We start from the raw sequence: 22,841 nt of genomic DNA, 5'->3' as shown, positions 1-22,841 counted from the left end.
AATTTCACGTGTTTATAAAAAGTCTTTATGATTAGAGCATTCTATAAACACCGAACATGCTCTGAGAAGGTTCTCTTATGTCATAAGAAATTACGGCTTAGACTGGAGGCCCAAACCTTTTCTTCTGCTGTGAGATTTGCTTTTAGTTTCAAATTTAACTCTAACGTTTTTCTTTTAGTACCAGGGTCAAGATAGGGCCTCTTAATATTTGTGTTCTTACTCATCTTTCACTAGCCTCAGTGAAAACAATCACTGCCAGTTTCCTACCTCAAGACTTGGTTATGTAAATAACTGGGTGGGACCACCTTGGATGAGTCAATCGATCAGTCAACAGACAGGAGTCCCCGTTATGTGCCAGGTGGGACCAGAGTTCTATAGGAAAAGCTCATGTGGTCACATTCCTATTGAAGAGAAGGCTCCAAGCTTCAAGCAACATCACATACACAGGTAAGTTGAGACATCCCTAAAAATGCCTGAAGTACTTACTAGGAGTGTCCCCTCACCTTTTACCTGTTTTTTGGGGGAACACCATCTGACATGAATAAAAGAACCAAGGACTCTGACTCCACCAAGACTTCCCCCAAATATTCCACAACCCCTACTGGATACGGGGATCTCTGGGCTTGTGCCTTAAGATCCCTGGTAGATCTTGTAAGGAGCAGGGGAAAGTAGAGACCTGCAATTTCTGGGGAGTTGTTATGTCCTGGAATAAACAGCTGGAGGTGGGTCTTCTCTCAGGAAAGCTTTGCAGCAATCAGGGCTCTGCATGGACAGCTATGTATGACGCCCAGCACAAAGTGCTGCCTGGTGTCCAGAGCTGTCCATGACCTGGCTCCAGCCTTGAAGACACCACTGCCCTTCATACTCCCTCTTCAACCCTATTCCACTTGCCCGGCAAAACTCTGCATTTTCCCTCATCTGCCCTTGCCTTTGCTCAAGCCATTCTGTCTGGAACGCCCTTCTTTCCCATCTCTCTGCTCTTTCCATTCATGTATATGCTCTTGGCTCATCTGAAATGTCATCTCCATGAAGGCTTCTCTTGTACAACTAGAAGTTCTTTTCTCCTCTGAACTCCCCCCATACATGACCTATGTATACTTCCCACATTTTAACTTGTATAGTAGTCCTCTCTTTTCATCTGTTACCTTCCCTACAAAAGGGGAAGTTGCTAGAGTCCAGGGTCATGATTTCAGTGGTCACTGATGGTGACTTTTCTAGTATCTAGCCCATGGTTTTGATACAAGGCTCTACACAGCCCTGTGTTTCCAGAGAGGTGTCCTGAGACCACCTGGTGGGGGCAGAGTAGACAGGGCCAAGGGGAGACCCCATCCCTCCAATCTGTCCTTCAGTCAGATGGGTTTTGATTGTAATTCTTCTATTTATTGTGATCTGTGTTAGTTTTCTTTTTTTTTTCTTTTAAAGGATTCTGCTAGAGATAGAAAAAAAGGAAACCACTACCACAGATACTGTCAAATAAATGAACAGAATTACACCCTATGCCTCAAGCGCTTTCGCCCTTCAGATACAATGAAATCCAATGATCAAAAATGAGTCGTGAAGGTTCAGAGTGCCTGTCAATCAAAGAACATGGTCAAAACAGAGGGCTCTTTCTCCTGTATGACCTTTTACATTAAAATCTGATAGACTCCTCCTCAGCTGAGTGAGTTACGTTTGAGGTGGTGAGCAAAACCGGGCTGGCACCTGTGTGTGTGTATGTGTGGTGTGTAAGTGAGCACCCCCATGATGCTTTGATCTCAATGTAACTGTGAGGAGAGAGTTACAAATGATGCTGATGTCTCTTGATCTCTCCTTCCCCCCAATAAATCCACTCCTCCTTCAGTCCGCATCAGCGGTAAGTGGCACCAATAATCCACTCTGCTGCTCAGGCTACAAATCTAGGAGTTTCTCCTGATTTCTCTCTTTCCTTCACTACCCACATCCAATTTAATCAGTAAATACTGTTGGTTCCACCTCTGAAACATGATCCGAAGCAGCTCGTTTCTCCCTGCCATCTGCTGCTACCAACTGCTGTGGTTCAGGGTGTCATCATTTCATACCTGTTACCATATTCATCCCTCTTATCTGGTCTCCGCCTTCTGCTCTCCCCTCGCTGTTATCCGTTCTCTAGGCAGCATGTTTAAACCTCTCCTAATAAAAACTCTCCAAGAATTTCTCATCAAATGTAGAGTAAAACTCTAACTCCCAAATGGTAAAAATAATCCAGCAAATATTTCTATTTCACTCCAAATTAAGCAAATTGCTCATTCTGATAATCTTCCATTGGGGAGTTTTCTTTAAGAAAGAAAATAAATTAGCAGATGACTGAGCAGAGAGATAGAAGGACCGGCACATCACCCAAAACCAGAAAGGACTTACGGCTTCAGATTTGGGAGGCACTGGAGGTGGAGGTAGGGCAATCTCTGAAGACTTCATTGCTGCTCCCAGAGTTCCGGGGACAGGAAGGGGAGAAGGTGCACATTTGGACCGGATAGAACCTCGAAACTGATCACATCTGCTCTTCTCACTCAGGGAGCGAGTGAGAGGCGGATGGCTGGGCTTGCCTTCTTCCAGCCACAGCTCTTCATAAGGAAGTTCTGACTTCCCTGTGATGCCCACTGATTCTTCACTAGCTTCTGGGAAAAGGTAGTCGCTCCCACTATCACCCGAGTCCTGATAGGGCAGGATGTCATGAGGAAAGGGGGCCCACTCTCCCCCCAGGTCCCTGCAGCCGTGGAGGTTCACCTCACTGTTGCCATGGAGATTGTTGCCATACACACAGACGGAGAGCCGGTGGAAGGACTGGGTGAGCTCATCGCGAGCATAGCTAAGGGAATTGGGAACATGGTTGTGGCCAGTGCACCGGCCCTTCTTGGGGCTCTTACAGTCCTCATTCCAGTCGGTCTTCACATCGCGGACCGCCCGTGAATACTCATCGATGTCGAACTGTTCTTGGCAGATACCCAGCCAGTGATGGACCAGGGTTTCAGGCCATACTTCCCCCTTCACCAGGTGTTCTGGGAGGCTAAACTTGGGGACAGTCAAGTGCAAAGGGAAGTGCATGGGGAGGATCTTGTTGTTCCGCAGCACACAGCAAACCACCACTGTCTTGGTCTGGATGTTCACAAACTTGTAGCGGTGCCCCTCACGGATGAAGTGGAGGTCATACGGGTTCCTCGGTGGAGGGCTGGGCACGGTCACGTTCACGGGAAGTCTGGTTTTCTCCACAATGTTGCGGATGGTGTGCTCGCCCTCCTGCATCTGAAGCTCCAGAGGGCTTCGGGTGCTGAACCTGCCCTTGCACTGGAATGGGAGGCTGATGCTCTCGTTGGTCCGGTGATTCATGCAAATGAGGCACGGCATTTTGCCTTTTCCCAGCTTGCTGATGGAATTGAGCTTCCCAATCTTTTTGAAGATGGTGTTGAGTCGTGACTTCTCCTTGAAAGTCTTTGCATAAAGGATTTCTGCCTGGCCCATGAGAGTGAGTTCATCCCCCGTACAAAGGGTGATGTTGTAAACTTCGGTGTCTTCATTGCATTCACCTGAAGCAACCTACAATAGGATAAATCAAATTTTAGGGTAGTTGTCTTTAGTTTATTCACACAGAGAAGTAGTGAACATGCTGTTAAGACACACATGCATACACAAAGGAAAATGCTGTTTTATTTTAATACTAAATTTAGACAATCCATTTCTCCTGTAATGTTTATGTGGTTAACAATAACAAGATGATATTAGTTTAGACTTTTAAAAGCATTTTTTTTTCTGAAGAAGAAGGTACCCTGTATTCATTTGTAACATTTTGGGAAATACAGAAGAAAAACACCCAAAAAATAACACCCATGAACCTGATGCAGATACAGCCATGGTTAATGGTTTGATAAACATCCTTCTAGTTTCTTTTCCTATGTATTCTACCATATGGATAATTATTTTGGGACATTAGTATTATCATTGTATCATTTTCAGTTATAAAAATGCTTTCATGAATATCACTGTAGAAAATTCTTTTTAAACTATTAAAATTCTAATTTTTTACCTTTAAAAATCTAATTTTATTAACTGTTCTAAAATTGGGACAAAGGATTTAAAAAATGTCTTCTTTCTCCCCATTCTTCTATTTATTATGAAAACTATTCATATTCATTGGAAGAAATATTAGAAAATACAGATATAAAAATGAACAATTTCTACACAACTTGACCACTAAAGATAACCTGTTAACAATTTTATATAAACAGAAAGAAAAGACAGAGATAAGATGGCGGAGTAGAAGATGTGAGCTCACTTCTCCTTACAAAAACAGCAAAATCACAACTAACTGATGAACAACCATCGACAAAAAAACAAACCACTGGAATCTATCAGAAAAGACATTCTACATCCAAAGACAAAGAAGAAGCCACAATGAGATGGTAGGAGGGGGCACAACTGCAATAAAATCAAATCCCATACCTGCTGGGTGGGCGACCCACAAACTGGAAAATAATTGTACCACAGAAGTTCTCCCACAGGAGTGAAAGTTCTGAGCCCCATGTCAGGCTCCCCAGCCTGTGGGTCTGGCAACAGGAGGAGGAGCCCCTAAAGAATCTGGCTTTGAAGGCCAGCGGGGTTTGATCTCAGGAATTCCACAGGATTGGGGGAAACAGAGACTCCACTCTTGGAGGGTGCACACAAAGTCTCATGTGCATCAGGACCCAGGAAAAAAAGCAGTGACCTCATAAGAGCCTGGGCCAAATCTGTCTGCTGTGGAGGGTCTCCTGCAGCAATGGGGGCAGCTTTGGCTCACTGCGGCAACAAAGACACTGGTGGCAGTAGTTCTGGGGAGTACTAATTGGTGTGAGCCCTAGGGGAGGTGGCCATTTTCTCTCCAAGACCTGGACCCACTCAACAGCCTGTAGGCTCTAGTGCTGGGACACCTCAGGCCAAACAATCAACAGGGAGGGAACACAGCCCCATCCATCAAGAGACAGGCTGCTTAAAGTCTTCCTGAGCATACAGCTGCCCACTAAACATGCCCCTTGACACAGCCCTGCCCAACAGACAAACAAGACCCAGCTGCACCCACCAGTGGGGAGGAACCAGTCCCTTCCACCAGGAAGCCTGCACAAGACTCTTAGACAGCCTCATCCACCAGGGGGCAGACAGCAGAAGAACTACAACCCTGCAGCCTGCGGTAAGGAAACCACAATCATAGAAAGTTAGACAAAATGAGATGGCAGAGGAGTATGTCCCAGATGAAGGAACAAGATAAAACCCTAGAGAACAACTAAGTGAAGTGGAGATAGGCAATCTACCCAAAAAAGAATTTAGAGCAATGATAGTAAAGATGATCCAAGATCTCAGAAAAAGAATGGAGGCACAGATTGAGAAGACAGAAGAAATGTTTAACAAAGACCTAGAAGAACTAAAGACCGAACAAACAGAGATGAACAACCCAAAAACTGAAATGAAAAATTCACTGGAAGCAATCATTAGCAGAGTAACTGAGGCAGAAGAATGGATAAGTGAGCTGGAAGACAGAATGGTGGAAATCACTGCTGCAGAACAGAATAAAGAAAAAAAAATGAAAAGAAATGAGGACAGCCAAAGAGACCTCTCAGACAACATTAAACGTACCAATATTTGAATTATAGAGGTCCCAGAAGGAGAAGAGAGAGAAAAAATACCTGAGAAAATATTTGAAGAGATAATAGCTGAAAACTTCCCTAACATGGGAAAGGAAACAGTCCACCCAGGTAGAGGAAGTGCTGAGAGTCCCAGGCAGGATAAACCCAAGGAGGAACATGCTGAGACACACAATAATCAAATTGACAAAAATTAAAGACAAAGAAAAAATACTAAAAGCAACAAGAGAAAAGCAACAAATAACATAGAAGAGAACTCCCATAAGGTTATCAGCTGATTTCTCAGCAGAAACTCTGCAGGCCAGAAGGGAGAGGCATGATATATTTAAAGTAATGAAAAGGAAGAACCTACAACCAAGAATACTGTACCCAGCAAGGTTCTCATTCAGATTTGACAGAGAAATCAAAAGCTTTACAGACAAGAAAAAGCTAAGAGAATTCAAATTCAGCACCACCAGACCAGCTTTGCAACAAATGCTAAAAGAACTTCTCTAGGCAGAAAAGGCCACAACTACAAATAAGAAAATTATGAATGGAAAAGCTCAATGGTAAAGGCAAACATAAAGTAAAGGTAGGAAATCATCCACACACAAATATATCAAAACCAGCAATCATGGGGGACTTCCCTGGTGGCGCAGTGGATAAGACTCCGTGCTCTCAATGCAGGGAGCCAAGTTCGATCTCTGGTCAGGGAACTAGATCCCACATGTGTGCTGCAACTAAGAGTTTGCATGCCACAACTAAGGAGCCCTTGTGCTGCAGCTAAGAAGCCCACAAGCCGCAACTAAGGATCCTGTGAGCTGCAAGTAAGGAGCCCACTGCTCCAACAAAGACCCAGAGCAACCAAGCTAATAAATAAATAAATACTTAAAAAACCCAGCAATCATGAGAAGAGGAGAGCATAATGCAGGATATTAGAAATGCAGTTGAAATTAAAAGACCAGCAACTTAAAACAATCTTGTTTATATATAGTCTGCTGTAACAAAAACTCATGGTAACAGCAAACCAAAAATCTACAACAGATACACACACAAAAAAGAATAAGGAATCCAAACACAACACTAAAGTTAGTCGTCAAATCACAAGAGAACAAAAGAGGAAGGGAAGAAAAAACATCTATAAAAACAAATCAAAAACAATTAACAAAATGGCAATAAGAACATACATATTGATAATTACCTTAAATGTAAATGGATTAAATGCTCCAACCAAAAGACACAGACTGGCTAAATGGATACAAAAACAAGACCCGTATATATGGTGTATACAAGAGACGCACTTCAGATCTAGGGACACACACAGACTGAAAGTGATGGGATGGAAAAAGGTATTCCACACAAATGGAAATCAAAAGAAAGCTGGAGTAGCAATACTCATATCAGACTTTAAAATAAAGACTGTTATAAGAGACAAAGGAGGACACCACATAATGGTCAAGGGAATCAATCCAAGAAGATATAACAACTGTAAATATATATGCACCCAACATAGGAGCACCTCAATATATAAGGCAAATATTAACAGCCATAAAAGGAGTAATCGACAGTAATACATAGTGGAGGACTTTAACACCCTACTTTCATCAATGGACAGATCATCCAGACAGAAGATCAATAAGGAAACACAGGCCTTAAATGACACATTAGACTAGATGGACTTAATTGATATTTATAGAGCATTCCATCCAAAAGCAGCAGAATACAAATTCTTCTCAAGTGCACGTGGAACATTCTCCAGGACTAATCACATGCTGGGCCACAAAGTGAGTAAATTTAAGAAAATTGAAATCATATTAAGCATCTTTTACGATCACAACACTATGAGATTAGAAATCAACTACAAGAAAAAGACTGTAAAAACACAAACAGATGGAGGCTAAACAATATGCTCCTAAACAACCAATGGATCACTGAAGAAATTAAAGAGGAAATCAAAAAATACCTAAAGACAAATGAAAACGAAAGCGTGACGATCCAAAACCTATGGGACTCAGCAAAAGCAGTTTTGAGAGGGAAGTTTACTGCAATATAATCTTACCTCAGGAAACAAGAAAAATCTCAAATAAATAATCTAACCTTACACCTAAAGCAACTAGAAAAATAAGAACAAACAAAACCCAAAGTTAGTAGATGGAAAGAAATCATAAAGATCAGAGCAGAAATAAGGATGAAGAAAAAGCAGAAAAGATCAATGAAACTAAAAGCTGGTTCTTTGAAAAGATAAACAAAACTGATAAACCTTTAGCCACACTCATCAAGAAAAAAGGGGAGAGGACTCAAATCAATAAAATTAGATATGACAAAGGAGAAGTCACAACTGACACCACAGAAATACAAAGGATCATGAAAGACTACCATATATGCCAATGAAATGGACAACCTACAAGAAATGGACAAATTCTTTGAAAGGTACAATCTCCCAAGACTGAACCAGGAAGAAATAGAAAATATGAACAGACCAATCACAAGTACTCAAATTGAAACTGTGATTAAAGAACTCCCAACAAACAAAAGTCCAGGACCAGATGACTTCACAGGTAAATTCTATCAAACATTCAGAGAACACCTATCTTTCTGAAAGTATTACAAAAAATTGCAGAGGAAGGAACACTCCCAACCCATTCTCTGAGGCCACTATCACCCTGATACCAAAACCAGAAAAAGATACCACAAAAAAAGAAAATTACAGGCCAGTATCACTGATGAACAGTCGCAAAAACACTCAGCAAAATACTAGCTAACTAAATCCAACAATACTTTTTTTTTTTTTTGGAAGTCTTTCAGAACTAAAGTTTTTTTTTTTTAAATACATCTTTATTGGAGTATAATTGCTTCACAATGTTATTTTAGTTTCTGTTGTACAACAAAGTGAATCAGCCATGTGCATACATATATCCCCATATCCCCTCCCTCTTGAACCTCCCTCCCACCCTCTCTATCCTACCCCTCTACGTCATTGCAAAGCACCGAGCTGATCTCCCTGTGCTATGCTGTTGCTTCCCACTAGCTATCTATTTTACATTTGGTAATGTATATATGTTGATGTTACTCTCACTTCACCGCAGCTTCCCCCTCCCTCATGTCCTCAAGTCCATTTTCTATGTCTACATCTTTATTCCTGCCCTGCCCCTAGGTTCATCAGTACCATTTTTTTTAGATTCCATATATATGTGTTAGCATATGGTATCTGTTTTTCTCTTTCTGATTTCCTTCACTCTGTAAGAAAGACTCTAGGTCCATCCACCTCACTACAAATAACTCAATTCCATTTCTTTTTATGGCTGAGTAATATTGCATTGTATACATGTGCCACATCTTTATCCATTCATCTGTCGATGGCCATTTAGGTTGCTTCCATGTCCTGGCTGTTGTAAATAGAGCTGCAATGAACACTGTGGTACATGTCTCTTTTTGAATTACGGTTTTCTCAGGGTATGTGCTGAGTAGTGGGATTGCTGGGTCATGTGGTAGTTCAATTTTTCAGTTTCTTAAGGAACCACCATACTGTTCTCCATAGTGGTTGTATCAATTTACATTCCCACCAACAGTGCAGGAGGGTTCCCTTTCACTACACCCTTTCCAGCATTTATTGTTTCATTTTTTTGAAAATGGCCATTCTGTCAGGTGTGAGGTGATACCTCATTGTAGTTTTTGATTTGCATTTCTCTAATAATTAGTGATGTTGAGCATCTTTTCATGTGCCTCTTGGTCATGTGTATGCCTTTGGTGAAATGTCTATTTAGATCTTCCACTCATTTTTTAATTGGGTGGTTTTCAACAATACTTTAAAAGGATCACACACCATGATCAAGTGGGATTTATCCCAGGGATGCAAGAATTTTTCAATATCCGAAAATCAGTGTGATACAGAACATCAACAAACTGAAGAATAAAACCCATGTGATCCGAAGACAAAGGAGAAGCCGCAGTGAGGCGGTAGGAGGGGCACAAACACAATAAAATCAAATCCCATAAATGCTGGGTGGGTGACTCACAGACTGGAGAACACTTATACCACAGAAGTCCACCCATTGGAGTGAAAGTTCTGAGCCCCACGTCAGGCTTCCCAATCTGGGGGTCCGGCAATGGGAGGAAGAATTCCTAGAGAAATCAGACTTTGAAGGCAAGTGGGATTTGATTGCAGGACTTTGACAGGACTGGGGGAAACAGAGACTCCACTCTTGGAAGGCACACACAAAGTAGTGTGCTCATCGCGACCCACGGGAAGGAGCAGTGACCCATAGGAGACTGAAACAGACCTACCTGCTACTGTTGGAGGGTCTCCTGCAGATGTTGGGGGCAGCTGTGTGTTACTGTGAGGACAAGGACACTGGCACAGAAATTCTGGGAAGTACTCCTTGGCATGAGCCCTCCCAGAGTCTGCCATTAGCCCCACCAAAGAGCCAGGGTAGGCTGCAGTGTTGGGTCGCCTCAGGCCAAACAACCAACAGGGAGGGAACCCAGCCCCAGCCATCAGCAGACAAGTGGATTAAAGTTTTACTGAGCTCTGCCCACCAAAGCAAAAGCCAGCTGTACCCACCACCAGTCCCTCCCATCAGGAAACTTGCACAAGCCTCTTAGACAGCCTCATCCACCAGAGGGCAGACAGGAGAAGCAAGAACTACAATCCTGCAGCCTGTGGAACAAAAACCACATTCACAGGAAGACAGACAAGATGAAAAGGCAGAGGGCTATGTACCAGATGAAGGAACAAGATAAAACCCCAGAAAGACAACTTAATGAAGTGGAGATAGGCAACCTTCCAGAAAAAGAAATCAGAATAATGATAGTGAAGATGATTCAGGACCTCGGAAAAAGAATGGAGGCAAAGATTGAGAAGATGCAAGAAATGGTTAACAAAGATCTAGAAGAATTAAAGAACAAAGAAACGGAGATGAACAACACAAGAACTGAAATGAAAAATACACTAGAAGGAATCAACAGCAGAATAACTGAGGCAGAAGAATGGGTAAGTGACCTGGAAGACAGAATGGTGGAATACACTGCTGCAGAACAGAATAAAGATAAAAAAATGAAAAGAAATGAAGACAGCTTAAGAGACCTCTGGGACAACATTAAACACAACAACATTCGCATTATAGGGGTCCCAGAAGGAGAAGAGAGAGAAAGGACCTGAGAAAATATTTGAAGAGATTATAGTTGAAAATTTCCCTAACATGGAAAAGGAAATAGCCACCCAAGTCCAGGAAGTGCAGAGAGTCCCATACAGGATAAAACCAAGGAGAAACACGCCAAGACACATAGTAATCAAATTGGCAAAAATTAAAGGCAAAGAAAAATTATTGAAAGCAGCAAGAGAAAAATGACAAATAACATACAAAGGAACTCCCATAAGGTTAAGAGCTGATTTCTCAGCAAAAGCTCTACAAGCCAGAAGGGAGTGGCATGATATACTTAAAGTGATGAAAGGGAAGAACCTACAACCAAGAGTACTCTACCTGGCAAGAATCTCATTCAGATTTGATGGAGAAGTCAAAAGCTTTACAGACAAGCAAAAGCTAAGAGAATTCAGCACCACCAAACCAGCTCTACAACAAATGCTAAAGGAACTTCTCTAAGTGGGAAACACAAGAGAAGAAAAGGACCTACAAAAACAAACCCAAAACAATTAAGAAAATGGTCATAGGAACATACATATCGATAATTACTTTAAACGTGAATGGATTAAATGCTCCAACCAAAAGACACAGGCTTGCTGAATGGATACAAAAACAAGACCAATATATATGCTGTCTTCAAGAGACCCACTTCAGACCTAGGGACACATACAGACTGAGAGTGAGGGGATGGAAAAAGATATTCCATGCAAATGGAAATCCAAAGAAAGCTGGAGTAGCAATACTCATATCAGATAAAATAGACTTTAAAAGAAAGAATGTTACAAGAGACAAGGAAGGACACTACATAATGATCAAGGGATCAATCCAAGAAGAAGATATAACAATTCTAAATATATATGCACCCAACATAGGAGCACCTCAATACATAAGGCAACTGCTAAGAGCTATAAAAGAGGAAATCGACAGTAAGACAGTAATAGTGGGGGACTCCTAACACCTCACTTACACAAATGGACAGATCATCCAAACAGAAAATTAACAAGGAAACACAAGCTTTAAATGACACAACAGACCAGATAGATTTAATTGATATTTATAGGACATTCCATCCAAAAACAGCAGATTACACTTTCTTCTCTAGTGCACATGGAACATTCTCCAGGATAGATCACATCTTGGGTCACAAATTAAGCTTCAGTAAATTTAAGAAAATTGAAATCATATCAAGCATCTTTTCTGACCACAATGCTATGAGATTAGAAATCAATTACTGGGAAAAAATGTAAAAAACACAAACACATGGAGGCTGAACAGTATGTTACTAAATAACCAAGAGATCACTGAAGAAATCAGAGGAAATAAAGAAATACCTAGGGATAAATGACAGTGAAAACACAATGATCCAAAACCTATGGGATGCAGCAAAGGCAGTCTAAGAGGGAAGTTTATAGCAATACAAGCCTACATCAAGAAACGAGAAAAATCTCAAATAAACAATCTAACCTTACACCTAAAGAACTAGAGAAAGAAGAAGAAACAAAACCCAAAGTTAGCAGAAGGAAAGAAATCATAAAGATCAGAGCAGAAATAAATGAAATAGAAACGAAGAAAACAGTGGCAAAGATCAATGAAACTAAAAGCTGGTTCTTTGAGAAGATAAACAAAGTTGATAAACTATTAGCCAGACTCATCAAAAAAAAGAGGGAGAGGACTCAATTAATAAAATACAAATGAAAGAGGAGTAGTTACAACAGACACCACAGAAATACAAAGCATCCTAAGAGACTACTACAGCAACTCTATGCCAATAAAATGGACAATTTGGAAGAAATGGACAAATTCTTAGAAAGGTATAACCTTCCAAGACTGACCCAGGAAGAAATAGAAAATATGAACAGACCAATCACAAGTAATGAAATTGAAACTGTGATTAAGAATCTTGCAACAAACAAAACTTCTGGTCCACATGGCTTCACAGGTGAATTCTATCAAACATTTAGAGAAGAGCTAACACCCATCCTTCTCAAACTCTTCCAGAAAATTGCAGAGGAAGGAATACTCCCAAACTCATTCTATGAGGCCACCATCACCCTGATACCAAAACCAGACAAAAACACTACAAAAAAAGAAAATTATAGACCAATATCACTGATGAATACAGATGCAAAAATCCTCAACAAAATACTAGCAAACAGAATCCAACAACACATTAAAAGGATCATATACCATCATCAAGTGGGATTTATCCCAGGGATGCAAGGATTCTTCAATATACACAAATCAATCGATGTGGTACACCATATTACAAAATTGAAGGAGGAAAACCATATGATCATCTCAATACATGCAGAAAAAGCTTTTGACAAAATTTGATACCCATTTATGATAAAAACTCTCCGGAAAGTGGGCACATAGGGAACCTCCCTCAACATAATAAAGGCCATATATGACAAACCCACAGCAAACATCATTCTCAATGGTGAAAAACTGAAAGCATTTCCTCTAAGATCAGAAACAAGAGAAGGATGTCCACTCTCGCCACTATTATTCAACATAGTTTTGGAAGTCCTAGCCATGCAATCAGAGAAGAAAAAGAAATAAAAGGAATACAAATTGGAAAAGAAGAAGCAAAACGGTCACTGTTTGCAGATGACATGATACTATACATAGAGAATACTAAAGATGCCACCAGAAAACTACTAGAGCTAATCAATGAGTTTGGTAAAGTAGCAGGATACAAAATTAATGCACAGAAATCTCTTGCATTCCTATACACTAATGATGAAAAATCTGAAAGAAGTGAAGGAAACAGTCCCATTTACCACTGCAAGAAAAAGAATAAATACCTAGGAATAAACCTACCTAGGGAGACAAAAGACCTGTATGCACAGAACTATAAGACACTGTGAGAGAATTTAAAGATGAAACCAACAGATGGAGAGATATATACCATGTTGTTGGATTGGAATAATCAACACTGTGAAAATGACTCTACTACCCAAAGCAATCTACATATTCAAGGCAATCCCCATCAAATTACCAGTGGTATTTTTTTACAGAACTAGAACAAAAAATCTTAAAATTTGTATGGAGACACAAAAGCCCCCGAATAGCCAAAGCAGTCTTGAGGGAAAAAACCAGAGCTGGAGGAATCAGACTCCCTTACTTCAGACTATACTACAAAGGTACACTAATCAGGACAATATGGTACTGGCACAAAAACAGAAATATAGATCAATGGAACAGGATAGAAAGCCCAGAGATAAACCCACGCACCTATGGTAAACTAATCTATGACAAAGGAGGCAAGGATATACAATGGAGAAAAGACAGTCTCTTCAATAAGCACTGCTGGGAAAACTGGACAGCTACATGTAAAAGAATGAAATTAGAACACACCCTAACACCATACACAAAAATAAACTCAAAATGTATTAGAGACCTAAATGTAAGACCAGACATTATAAAACTCTTAGAGGAAAACATAGGAAGAACACTCTTTGACATAAATCACAGCAAGATCCTTTTTGATCCACCTACTAGAGTAACGGAAATAAAAACAAAAATAAACAAATGGGACCTAATGAAACTTCAAAGCTTTTGCAAAGCAAACTACAAACAAGGTGAAAAGAGAAGCCTCAGAATGGGAGCAAACATTTGCAAATGAGTCAACAGACAAAGGATTAATCTCCAAAATATATAAACAGCTCATGCAGCTCAATATTAAAAAAAACCAACAACCCAATCAAAAAATGGGCAGAAGACCGAAATAGACATTTCTCCAAAGAGGACATACAGATGACCAAGAAGCATATGAAAAGCTGCTCAACATCACTAATTATTAGAGAAATGCAAATCAAAACTACAATGAGGTATCACCTCACACCAGTTAGAGTGGGCATCATCAAAAAATCTACAAACAACAAATGCTGGAGAGGGTGTGGAGAAAACGGAACCCTCTTGCACTGTTGGTGGGAATGTAAATTGATACAGCCACTATGGAGAACAGTATGGAGGTTCCTTACAAAACTAAAAATAGAATTACCATATGACCCAGCCATCCCACTATTGGGCATATACCCAGAGAAAACCATAATTGAACAAGACACATGCACCCCAATGTTCTTTTGTGCACTATTTACAACAGCCAGGTCATGGATGCAACCTAAATGCCCTTCGACAGACGAATGGATAAAGAAGATGTGGTACATATATACAATGGAATATTACTCAGCCATACAAAGGAATGAAATTAGGTCATTTGTAGAGATGTGGATGAATCTAGAGACTCTCATACAGAGTGAAGTTAGTCAGAAAGAGAAAAACAAATATTGTATATTAATGCATATATGTGGAACCTAGAAAAATGGTACAGATGAACCGGTTTGCAGGGCAGAAATAGAGACACAAATGTAGAGAGCAAACGTATGGACACCAAGCGGGGGAAAGCACCAGGGGTGGTGGTGGTGGTGGTGCGATGAATTGGGAGATTGAGATTTACATGTATACATTGATGTGTATAAAATGGATGACTAATAAGAACCTGCTGTATAAAAATAAATAAATAAAATAAAATTAAAAAAAAAAACACCAAAAACCCATGTGATCATCTCAATAGATGCAGGAAAAGCTTTTGACAAAATTCAACACCCATTTATGATAAAAACTCTCCAGAAACTGGGTATAGAGGGAACATCCCTCAACGTAATAAAGGCCACATATGATAAACCTAGAGCTAGCATCATACTCAATGGGGAAAGGATGAGGAACAAGACAAGGATGTCCACTCTCGCCACTTTTATTCAACATAGTTTTGGAAGTCCCTAGCTATGGCAATCAGAGAAGGATAAAAAAATGAATCCAAATTGGAAAAGAAGAAGGAAAACTGTCAGTGTCTGCAGATGACATGATACTATACATAAAAAATCCTAAAGATGCTACCAGAAAACTAATAGAACTCATTACTGAATTAGGTAAAGTTACAGGATACAAAATTAATACACATAAATCTGTTGCATTTCTATACACTAACAACAAAAGATCAGAAAAAGAAATTAAAGAAACAATCCCATTTACCATTGTAGCAAAAAGAATAAAATACCTAAGAATATCCCTGTCTAAGTAGGCAAAAGATCTGTACTCTGAAGCTATAAGACACTGATGAAAGAAAGTGAAGATGATACAAACAGTTGGAAAGATATACCATGTTCTTGGATTGGAAGAATCAATATTGTTAAAATGGCCATACCACCCAAGGCAATCTACAGATTCAATGCAATCCCTATCAATTTACCAGTGGCATTTTTCACAGAACTGAAACAAAAAAATCTTAAAATTTGTATGGAGACACAAAATACCCCAGATAGCCAAAGCAATCTTGGGACAGAAAAATGGAGCTGGAAGAATCAGGCTCCCTGACTTCAGTCTATACTACAAAGCTACAGTCACCAAAACAGTACCGTACAGGCACAAAAACAGAAATACGGATTAATGGAACAGGGTGGAAAGCCCAGAAATAAACCCATGTACCTATGGGCAATTAATCTATGACAAAGAAAGCAAGGCTATACAATGGAGGAAAGATGGTCTCTTTAATAAATGGTGCTGGGAAAATTGGACAGCTACATGTAAAAAAATGAAATTAGAACATCCTTTAACAACATACACAAAAATAAGCTCAAAATGTATTAAAGCCCTAAATGTAAGACCAGATACTACAAAACTCTTAGAGGAAAACATAGGCCGAACACTCTTTGACATAAATCTCAGCAATATCTTTTATGATCCGCCTCCTAGAGTACTGGAAATAAAAACAAAAATAAACAACTGGGGCCTAATTAAACTCAAAAGCTTTTGCACAGCAAAGGAAACCATAAACAAAATGAGAAAACAACCTACAGAATGGGAGAAAATATTTGCAAACAATGCGAGTGACAAGGGATTAGTCTCTAAATTTTACAAACAGGTCATGTGGCTTGACATAAAAAAAACCCCAAAACAACCGAATCAAAAAATGGGCAGAAGACATAAATAGACATTTCCCCAAAGAAGATATATAGACGGCCAAGAGGCACATGAAAAGATGCTCAACATCGCTAATTATTAGAGAAATGCTAATCAAAACTACAGTGAGGTATCACCTCACACCACTCAGAATGGCCATCGTCAAAAAGTCTACAAACAATAAATGCTGGCAAGGGTGTGTGGAGAAAAGGGAACCCTCCTGCACCATTGGTGGGAATGTAAATTGGTGCAGCCACTATGGAGAACAGTATGGAGGTTCCTTAAGAAACTAAAAATGGATCTACCATATGACCCACCAATCCCACTCCTGGGCATACATCCAGAGGAAATCATGGTTTGAAAGGATACATGCATCCCAATGTTCACCGCAGTGCTGTTTACAATAGCCAAGACACGGAAGCAACTTAAATGTCCATCGACAGATGAACAGATAAAGAAGATGTGGTACATATATACATTGGAATACTACTCAGCAATTAAAAAGAATGAAAAAAAAAGAAATGAGTGTATCAGTCTATCTCAGATATATATAAATACACATACAGTTTTATTGCTCTGCTTCTCACTGTAATTTATCTATTTTCCTGTGCATATACTCCATCAATTGTAATACTAACCTAACATATTCCATTATATATGGATATGCCTTAATTCATTTGACCAATTCCTTATTGTTAGACAGATGGGATTTCCCAATTTTTAGCAAGTATAAATAGTACTGCAGCAAACTTTTTTACACTTCAATTATTTCCTTAGGATAAAGTCTCAGAATTGCATGGACAAAGCTGTATATACATGTGAAAGGTCTAATATGTGTTACCCATTGTACTTCATCAATGTTATACAGACATATTTCTACTCTATGAAGTTATGTTTCCCCATACCCATGCTGAATAAATTTAATGTTTACCAATATTAAAAGTAAAGCATGTGTCCTGCATTTATTTATGTCTTATGTTGAATATGCTTGAATATTAGTATTGTGAATATTTTCTGGTATTTATTTATCAAGCTATTTAGAGTTTTTCCTCTGTGAATTGTCTGCTTGTGTCCCTCACCCATTTTTCTGTTGTGATGGCTATCTTATTGATTACTATTTATGCAATGTGAATGTCATTTATGCTATACATTTTCCAATATGTTGCTTGCATTTCAATTTTATGCCTTCTTTAAGTATTAAAGTTTTTTTCTATGCAGCATTTTCAAACATTTCCTTTGTGATTTCATTCTTGGGTGTTATGTGTCTACTTGTTGAGAAGATATAGCTCAAGGTTCTGATCTAGGAGTGGTTTTGCCCCCCCCCCCCCACCAGGGGACATCTGACAGTGTCTTCAGACATTTTTGATGGCCATGACTGGGAGGGTGCTTACACCTAGTGGGAACAAAGAATGGTGGTAAACATGCTACAAGGCACAGGACAGTCCTACAGCAAAGATTTATCCAGTCCAATTTTCACTGGTGCTCAGGTTGAGAAATGTTGATATCATTAACCAATATTTTCTTCCGGCATTTTGATGGTTTCATTTATTAAATATTTAACTTATTTAATTTTTTTGGTGGATTATTTAAGGTAGGGATCTGACTTCAGTTTTTTAAATAGTTAACTGAGTGTCCAGTACATTTCCAAATAACCATCCCTTTCATCACTGATCTGAAGTGCCACTTTTATTATATATTAAATTTATAAAACACATACACTCAAATGTATACATATATTAGCATTTATTTAGGGGCCATTTTACCCTATGACCTTTCTGCCTATTTTCCTATCATAACAATACTGTTTTAATTCCTGTATCTTTGTCATACATTTTGAGATCTGATGACAAAAGCCCTCACTTGTGGTTATTCTGACTCAAAGTTTTTAGATGGAAATAAACAAGAGAAGCAAAGTCAAAAGTCAAATAACAGACTGACAGAAAATATTTCCAGTGTATATGACAGAAAAAGAGCCAACATCCCTAATACATAAGCAGTTTTTAAAAAAGACCCCAAAACCTCCAGAAAAACAGAAAAGCCATGAATAATCAATCTACTAAAAAGATACATCTATGAAAAGATGTTCAACTTTTCTTATACTAAACAGAAAGGTAAACTATAATTCCACTGAGATACCATTTCTCACCTAGAACACTGATAAATATTCAAAAGCTAGACACTGCCCTCAGTTGGTAAAGCTATGGGGAAACAGGCACTCTTGTTCATAGCTGGTGGAAATGCAAATAGTACAAGCCTGGTGGCCAGGAATTTGGCAATACCTAACCAATCTATTCATGCATTTATCCCTCCACCCAGCAATGCTACTTTTAGGAATTTACCCTGAAGACATTTCTCCAACCGTATGAAAATACCCATGTACAAGGTTATTCGTTGTAGCATCATTTGTATTTGTAAAATACTGGAACCTATTTCAATGCCCAAACATTGACAATTGATTGAATAAACTATGGTACACACACGAAATGATATTATGTGAAAATGAATGAGTACTGTTAGTTCAGTGAATTGGTATGAAATAAATTCCAGGATATACTAAGTTAAAAAAAAAGCAAAGCACGTGAAAATTTATATGGTATATTGCCTTTTTGTTTAAGAAAGAAGGAAAAGTGTGTGTGTGTGTGTGTGTATTTCTGCTTATTTTTTTTTTAAGGAACACAAGAAAAATAAACCAGAAAACAATGAAATTGGTCACTTACAGGAGGGAGGGGAGGGAGGAAGGGACATGGGAGAGAGTGACACCTCTGTGAGTAAACCTTGCTATAGAGTTTTGTCTTTTAGGAAGTAGGCTAATGGCCTATATATTCAAAAAGTACAATAAAAGTTAACAAGAAATTAAAAAAAAAAGCTGAATGCAAATGGAAACAGATGAACCCAACTGTATTTCAAATGAATAAACTAACAGCCCTGGGGACAGAGAAATAATCCAAGTAACTTTGGAACACTGACTATATACTACAAGTAAGGAAAAGAAAAGACCAACCAAGATTGTGTTCTTTTTAGTAGATTTGTTTTGTATAGGGATATAGGTAGAGTGATTCTCAAACAACTCTATGTGTATTGTAGAACTGAACAAATGAGTAAATGTGTCGATATTTTGGGAGCCAGAGTTTTCACCGTGGCAGGGGAGATGGAAGTATGGAATTGGGAAAAGCAAGCAAGAACTCCACAGGGTTGGATTGGAATTGGACATATTAGTACCAACTCATAATTGAAGAAACCACACACACACATACTACTTAGCTTTGTTCTTTCCAAGGGACTAGAAGCAAAGATTCCAACTATCGCCAAGTATACTTAGTGCCCAACTCATTCCCCATTAAAAGGAACTAGGGCTCCTGGGACAAATGACTGATTCCAGGGCTAGGGCAGGAAAGATACAAGATTAGCTTGGAACATTCTGTTGTGCCCGAAAGTGCTCATAAGATGATGGGATCATGTCAAAAAGACACAGGAGCCAGCCTGAACTAGCCCCCACTGGCTAAATCTGGGACAGTTTGAGTACCACAGTAAATGAAGACTGTAATGAGTTATAATCTATTGAATAAAACAGGAACGTCTAAGTCCATATTGTTAACAAAAAGATGAATGAATGAAAAAAATGAATGGGGGAAAAGCTGACAAATGTAAAGAAGTGGTGGAATTGAAAAAAATCATAATTTTGTATCTATTACAGTAAAGATTATACACTAGAATCATTAATACTGAATTTATAGAAGTTTGATTAAGGTAATAGATAATGTGCAAGGTCTTAAAATGTCATCCCCAGAAGCTAATTAATTACCAGGGGAGGAAAAGTAATTGTAGAGGGTAGAAAGTGGACACATCTTGACCAAGTGATAAAACTTAGTATTACCAAAGAGAAGCATGTTCACGTCACGTACCTCTGGATATGATTCCCTGAGAAGTTCAGGACCTCAATCACATAACATTCCACCTTAAAAACACATTCATTACTAGAATCTAATCATGAGGAAATATCAGAAAAACCCAAAATGAGAAATATTCTATAAAATATCTGGTGTGTATTCTTGAAAAACATCCATGTGATGAAAGACAAAGAAAGGTTGAAGAACTGTTCCAGATTAAAGTGAAATAAAGAGAAATGAAAAGTAAATGCCGTACGTGATTCTGGAATGGATTCTGTACTGGAAGAAACAAAAATACTATAAAGTACGACATTGGGACACTTGGCAAAGTTAGAATACAGACTGTAAATAAAAGTATTGTTATCAACGTACCGTGGTTACATAAGAAAATATCCTTATGCTTAGGAAATATACACTATTAAGGGGCAAAGGGCATAATGTAGGCAATTCACTCTTGAATGGTTCAGAAAAACATACATATGTATGTATACGCACATGCAGGAGTAGAGGATGATAAAACAAATGTGCAAAATGTTAACAGTTGGTGAATCTAAAGTGGTTAGGGAGATCTTATATTATTCTTGCAATAATTCTTTAAGATTGAAATTATTTAAAAATAAAAACTTAAAAGAAAACATGGCAATAGGAAATTTTAGATATTTTTGCCTATTTTTCCAGATGAACTTTAGAATCATCCTGTCCATGGTTTGCACTGGTAATTTTACTGGAAGTACATCTACATGGTGTTTTGACAAGAAGTAACATCATTATATTAGTATTTCCAAATAGGCAGATGAAAACTCTCACCATGTATTCATATCTTTTATTTCCCTTATTAGTATTTAAATTTGCCTTTGTTATCAATCCCTGGACATTACTGTTTACTGTCTTGTTGAATATACTTTGCTGCTATTCTGTGTGTCCAGTAATCTTATTGTAATAGTTTTTCCCAGTTGATTCTCTTGGGATTCCTAGGTAATTATATCTTATGCAGTCGAAAAATTTGTTTTCATTTTTAAAGTTTTCATCCTTTCTCCCCACAACAGAGTGGTGGTGGCAAGAGTGTTGCTTCACATTTTAATGTGAATATCACCTGTGTTTTAATATCAACTATGAGAAATTTGTTGGTTTGAAATGGATATTTAAAAAAATCTTATTAGTGATGTGTCTTTCCAATTCTAGTTTTCGAAAAGTTTCTACAATGAAATTAATTTTTTTTTACCAAATGCTGTTTCTGTATCCAATAAGATAGTCATATGTTTATTTTTCATTTTGATGTATTTTATATTTTAATAGTAGATTCCCAAATAGTAAAACAACACTACATGCCCGAAACAATCTCGACGTGATCATGTTGCACTTAAAAAATATACTGCATGATTCTCCTTGATAGCATTTGATCTATGATTGAGGTATCTTAGTCACAGGTGAGATTAGTCTACAGTTTTATTATTATGTTATCTTTATCACATTTTAGTATCAGGCTTACATTAAGCCTGAGATGGATTTTTTCTTTTATGTTAATAAAAAAGCATCTTGGGTCAAGCGACTGACATTGTTCATATTGCTTACTGAGTAGGAATCATTATGTCTTTAGAAAACTAGGTAGTAAGAATCCTTGTAAATAATTTCTTACCCATTCTGGGTCATCTCTATATAATTTTAACCTTTGGGAAAAGGAGTTTGTCGATCAACATTAGTGCTATATAAAACAAACAGTTCTGTTGTCTCTGGAGCGAAGGGAATCCCTCTGAAGGAGGCATTATCAGTACATAAATGGCAGCACGATATTGTTTTAACAGCAGTTCAGGCTCCTAAGGTTTAAAATCCATTTAAGTGGACTCAGATAAGTGTTATTATTATTATTTTTTAACAAGACCTCAACTTAGCTGTGTTTATTTTCAGATTCAGCATTCATCTGGACTTCTATATTGGAGTTAGTTTAGGAATTTAAATCAATTAATTAATAATAAATAAATTAAATTTAACTTTTTATTTGGAATAATTTCAGATTTGTAGAAAAGTTGCAAAGGCAGTACAGAGCGTTCCTGTATACCCTTCACCTAGCTTCTCCTGTTAACATCTTACAAAACCATGGCACGTTATCAAAGCTAAGAAATGAACATTGGTACAATCTATTAACTACATTATAAGCTTTATTTGGATTTCACTAAATTTTTCCATGAATGTCCTTTTTCTGTTCCTGGACCAAACCAGGATACCACATTGCATCTAGGCCTCTGTTC

The 22,841-nt window shown here is 38.4% G+C and overlaps 1 protein-coding gene and 1 long non-coding RNA gene across 4 annotated transcripts in view; one reads left to right on the top strand and one right to left on the bottom strand.

Annotated features, from left to right (window-relative positions):
* Positions 1–2,212, top strand: part of LOC307197455 — a 49,394-nt gene extending 47,182 nt beyond the window's left edge. Inside the window, exon 3 of the long non-coding RNA XR_013831413.1 lies at positions 235–2,212. This is a non-coding gene — a long non-coding RNA (uncharacterized lncRNA). The remainder of the gene's footprint in view (positions 1–234) is intronic.
* Positions 1–22,841, bottom strand: part of GAREM1 (GRB2 associated regulator of MAPK1 subtype 1) — a 209,143-nt gene that overhangs the window by 23,912 nt on the left and 162,390 nt on the right. For all 3 annotated transcript variants that reach the window (XM_079943353.1, XM_079943354.1, XM_079943355.1), the window contains one exon: positions 2,377–3,549. In XM_079943353.1, coding sequence (XP_079799479.1) covers positions 2,377–3,549 — 1,173 coding nt within the window. The remainder of the gene's footprint in view (positions 1–2,376; positions 3,550–22,841) is intronic.

Source organism: Stenella coeruleoalba (genome assembly GCF_951394435.1).
Source record: "Stenella coeruleoalba genome assembly, chromosome: 14".
NCBI classification, from domain to species: domain Eukaryota; kingdom Metazoa; phylum Chordata; class Mammalia; order Artiodactyla; family Delphinidae; genus Stenella; species Stenella coeruleoalba.
This window is presented reverse-complemented; position numbering and strand designations above follow the sequence as displayed.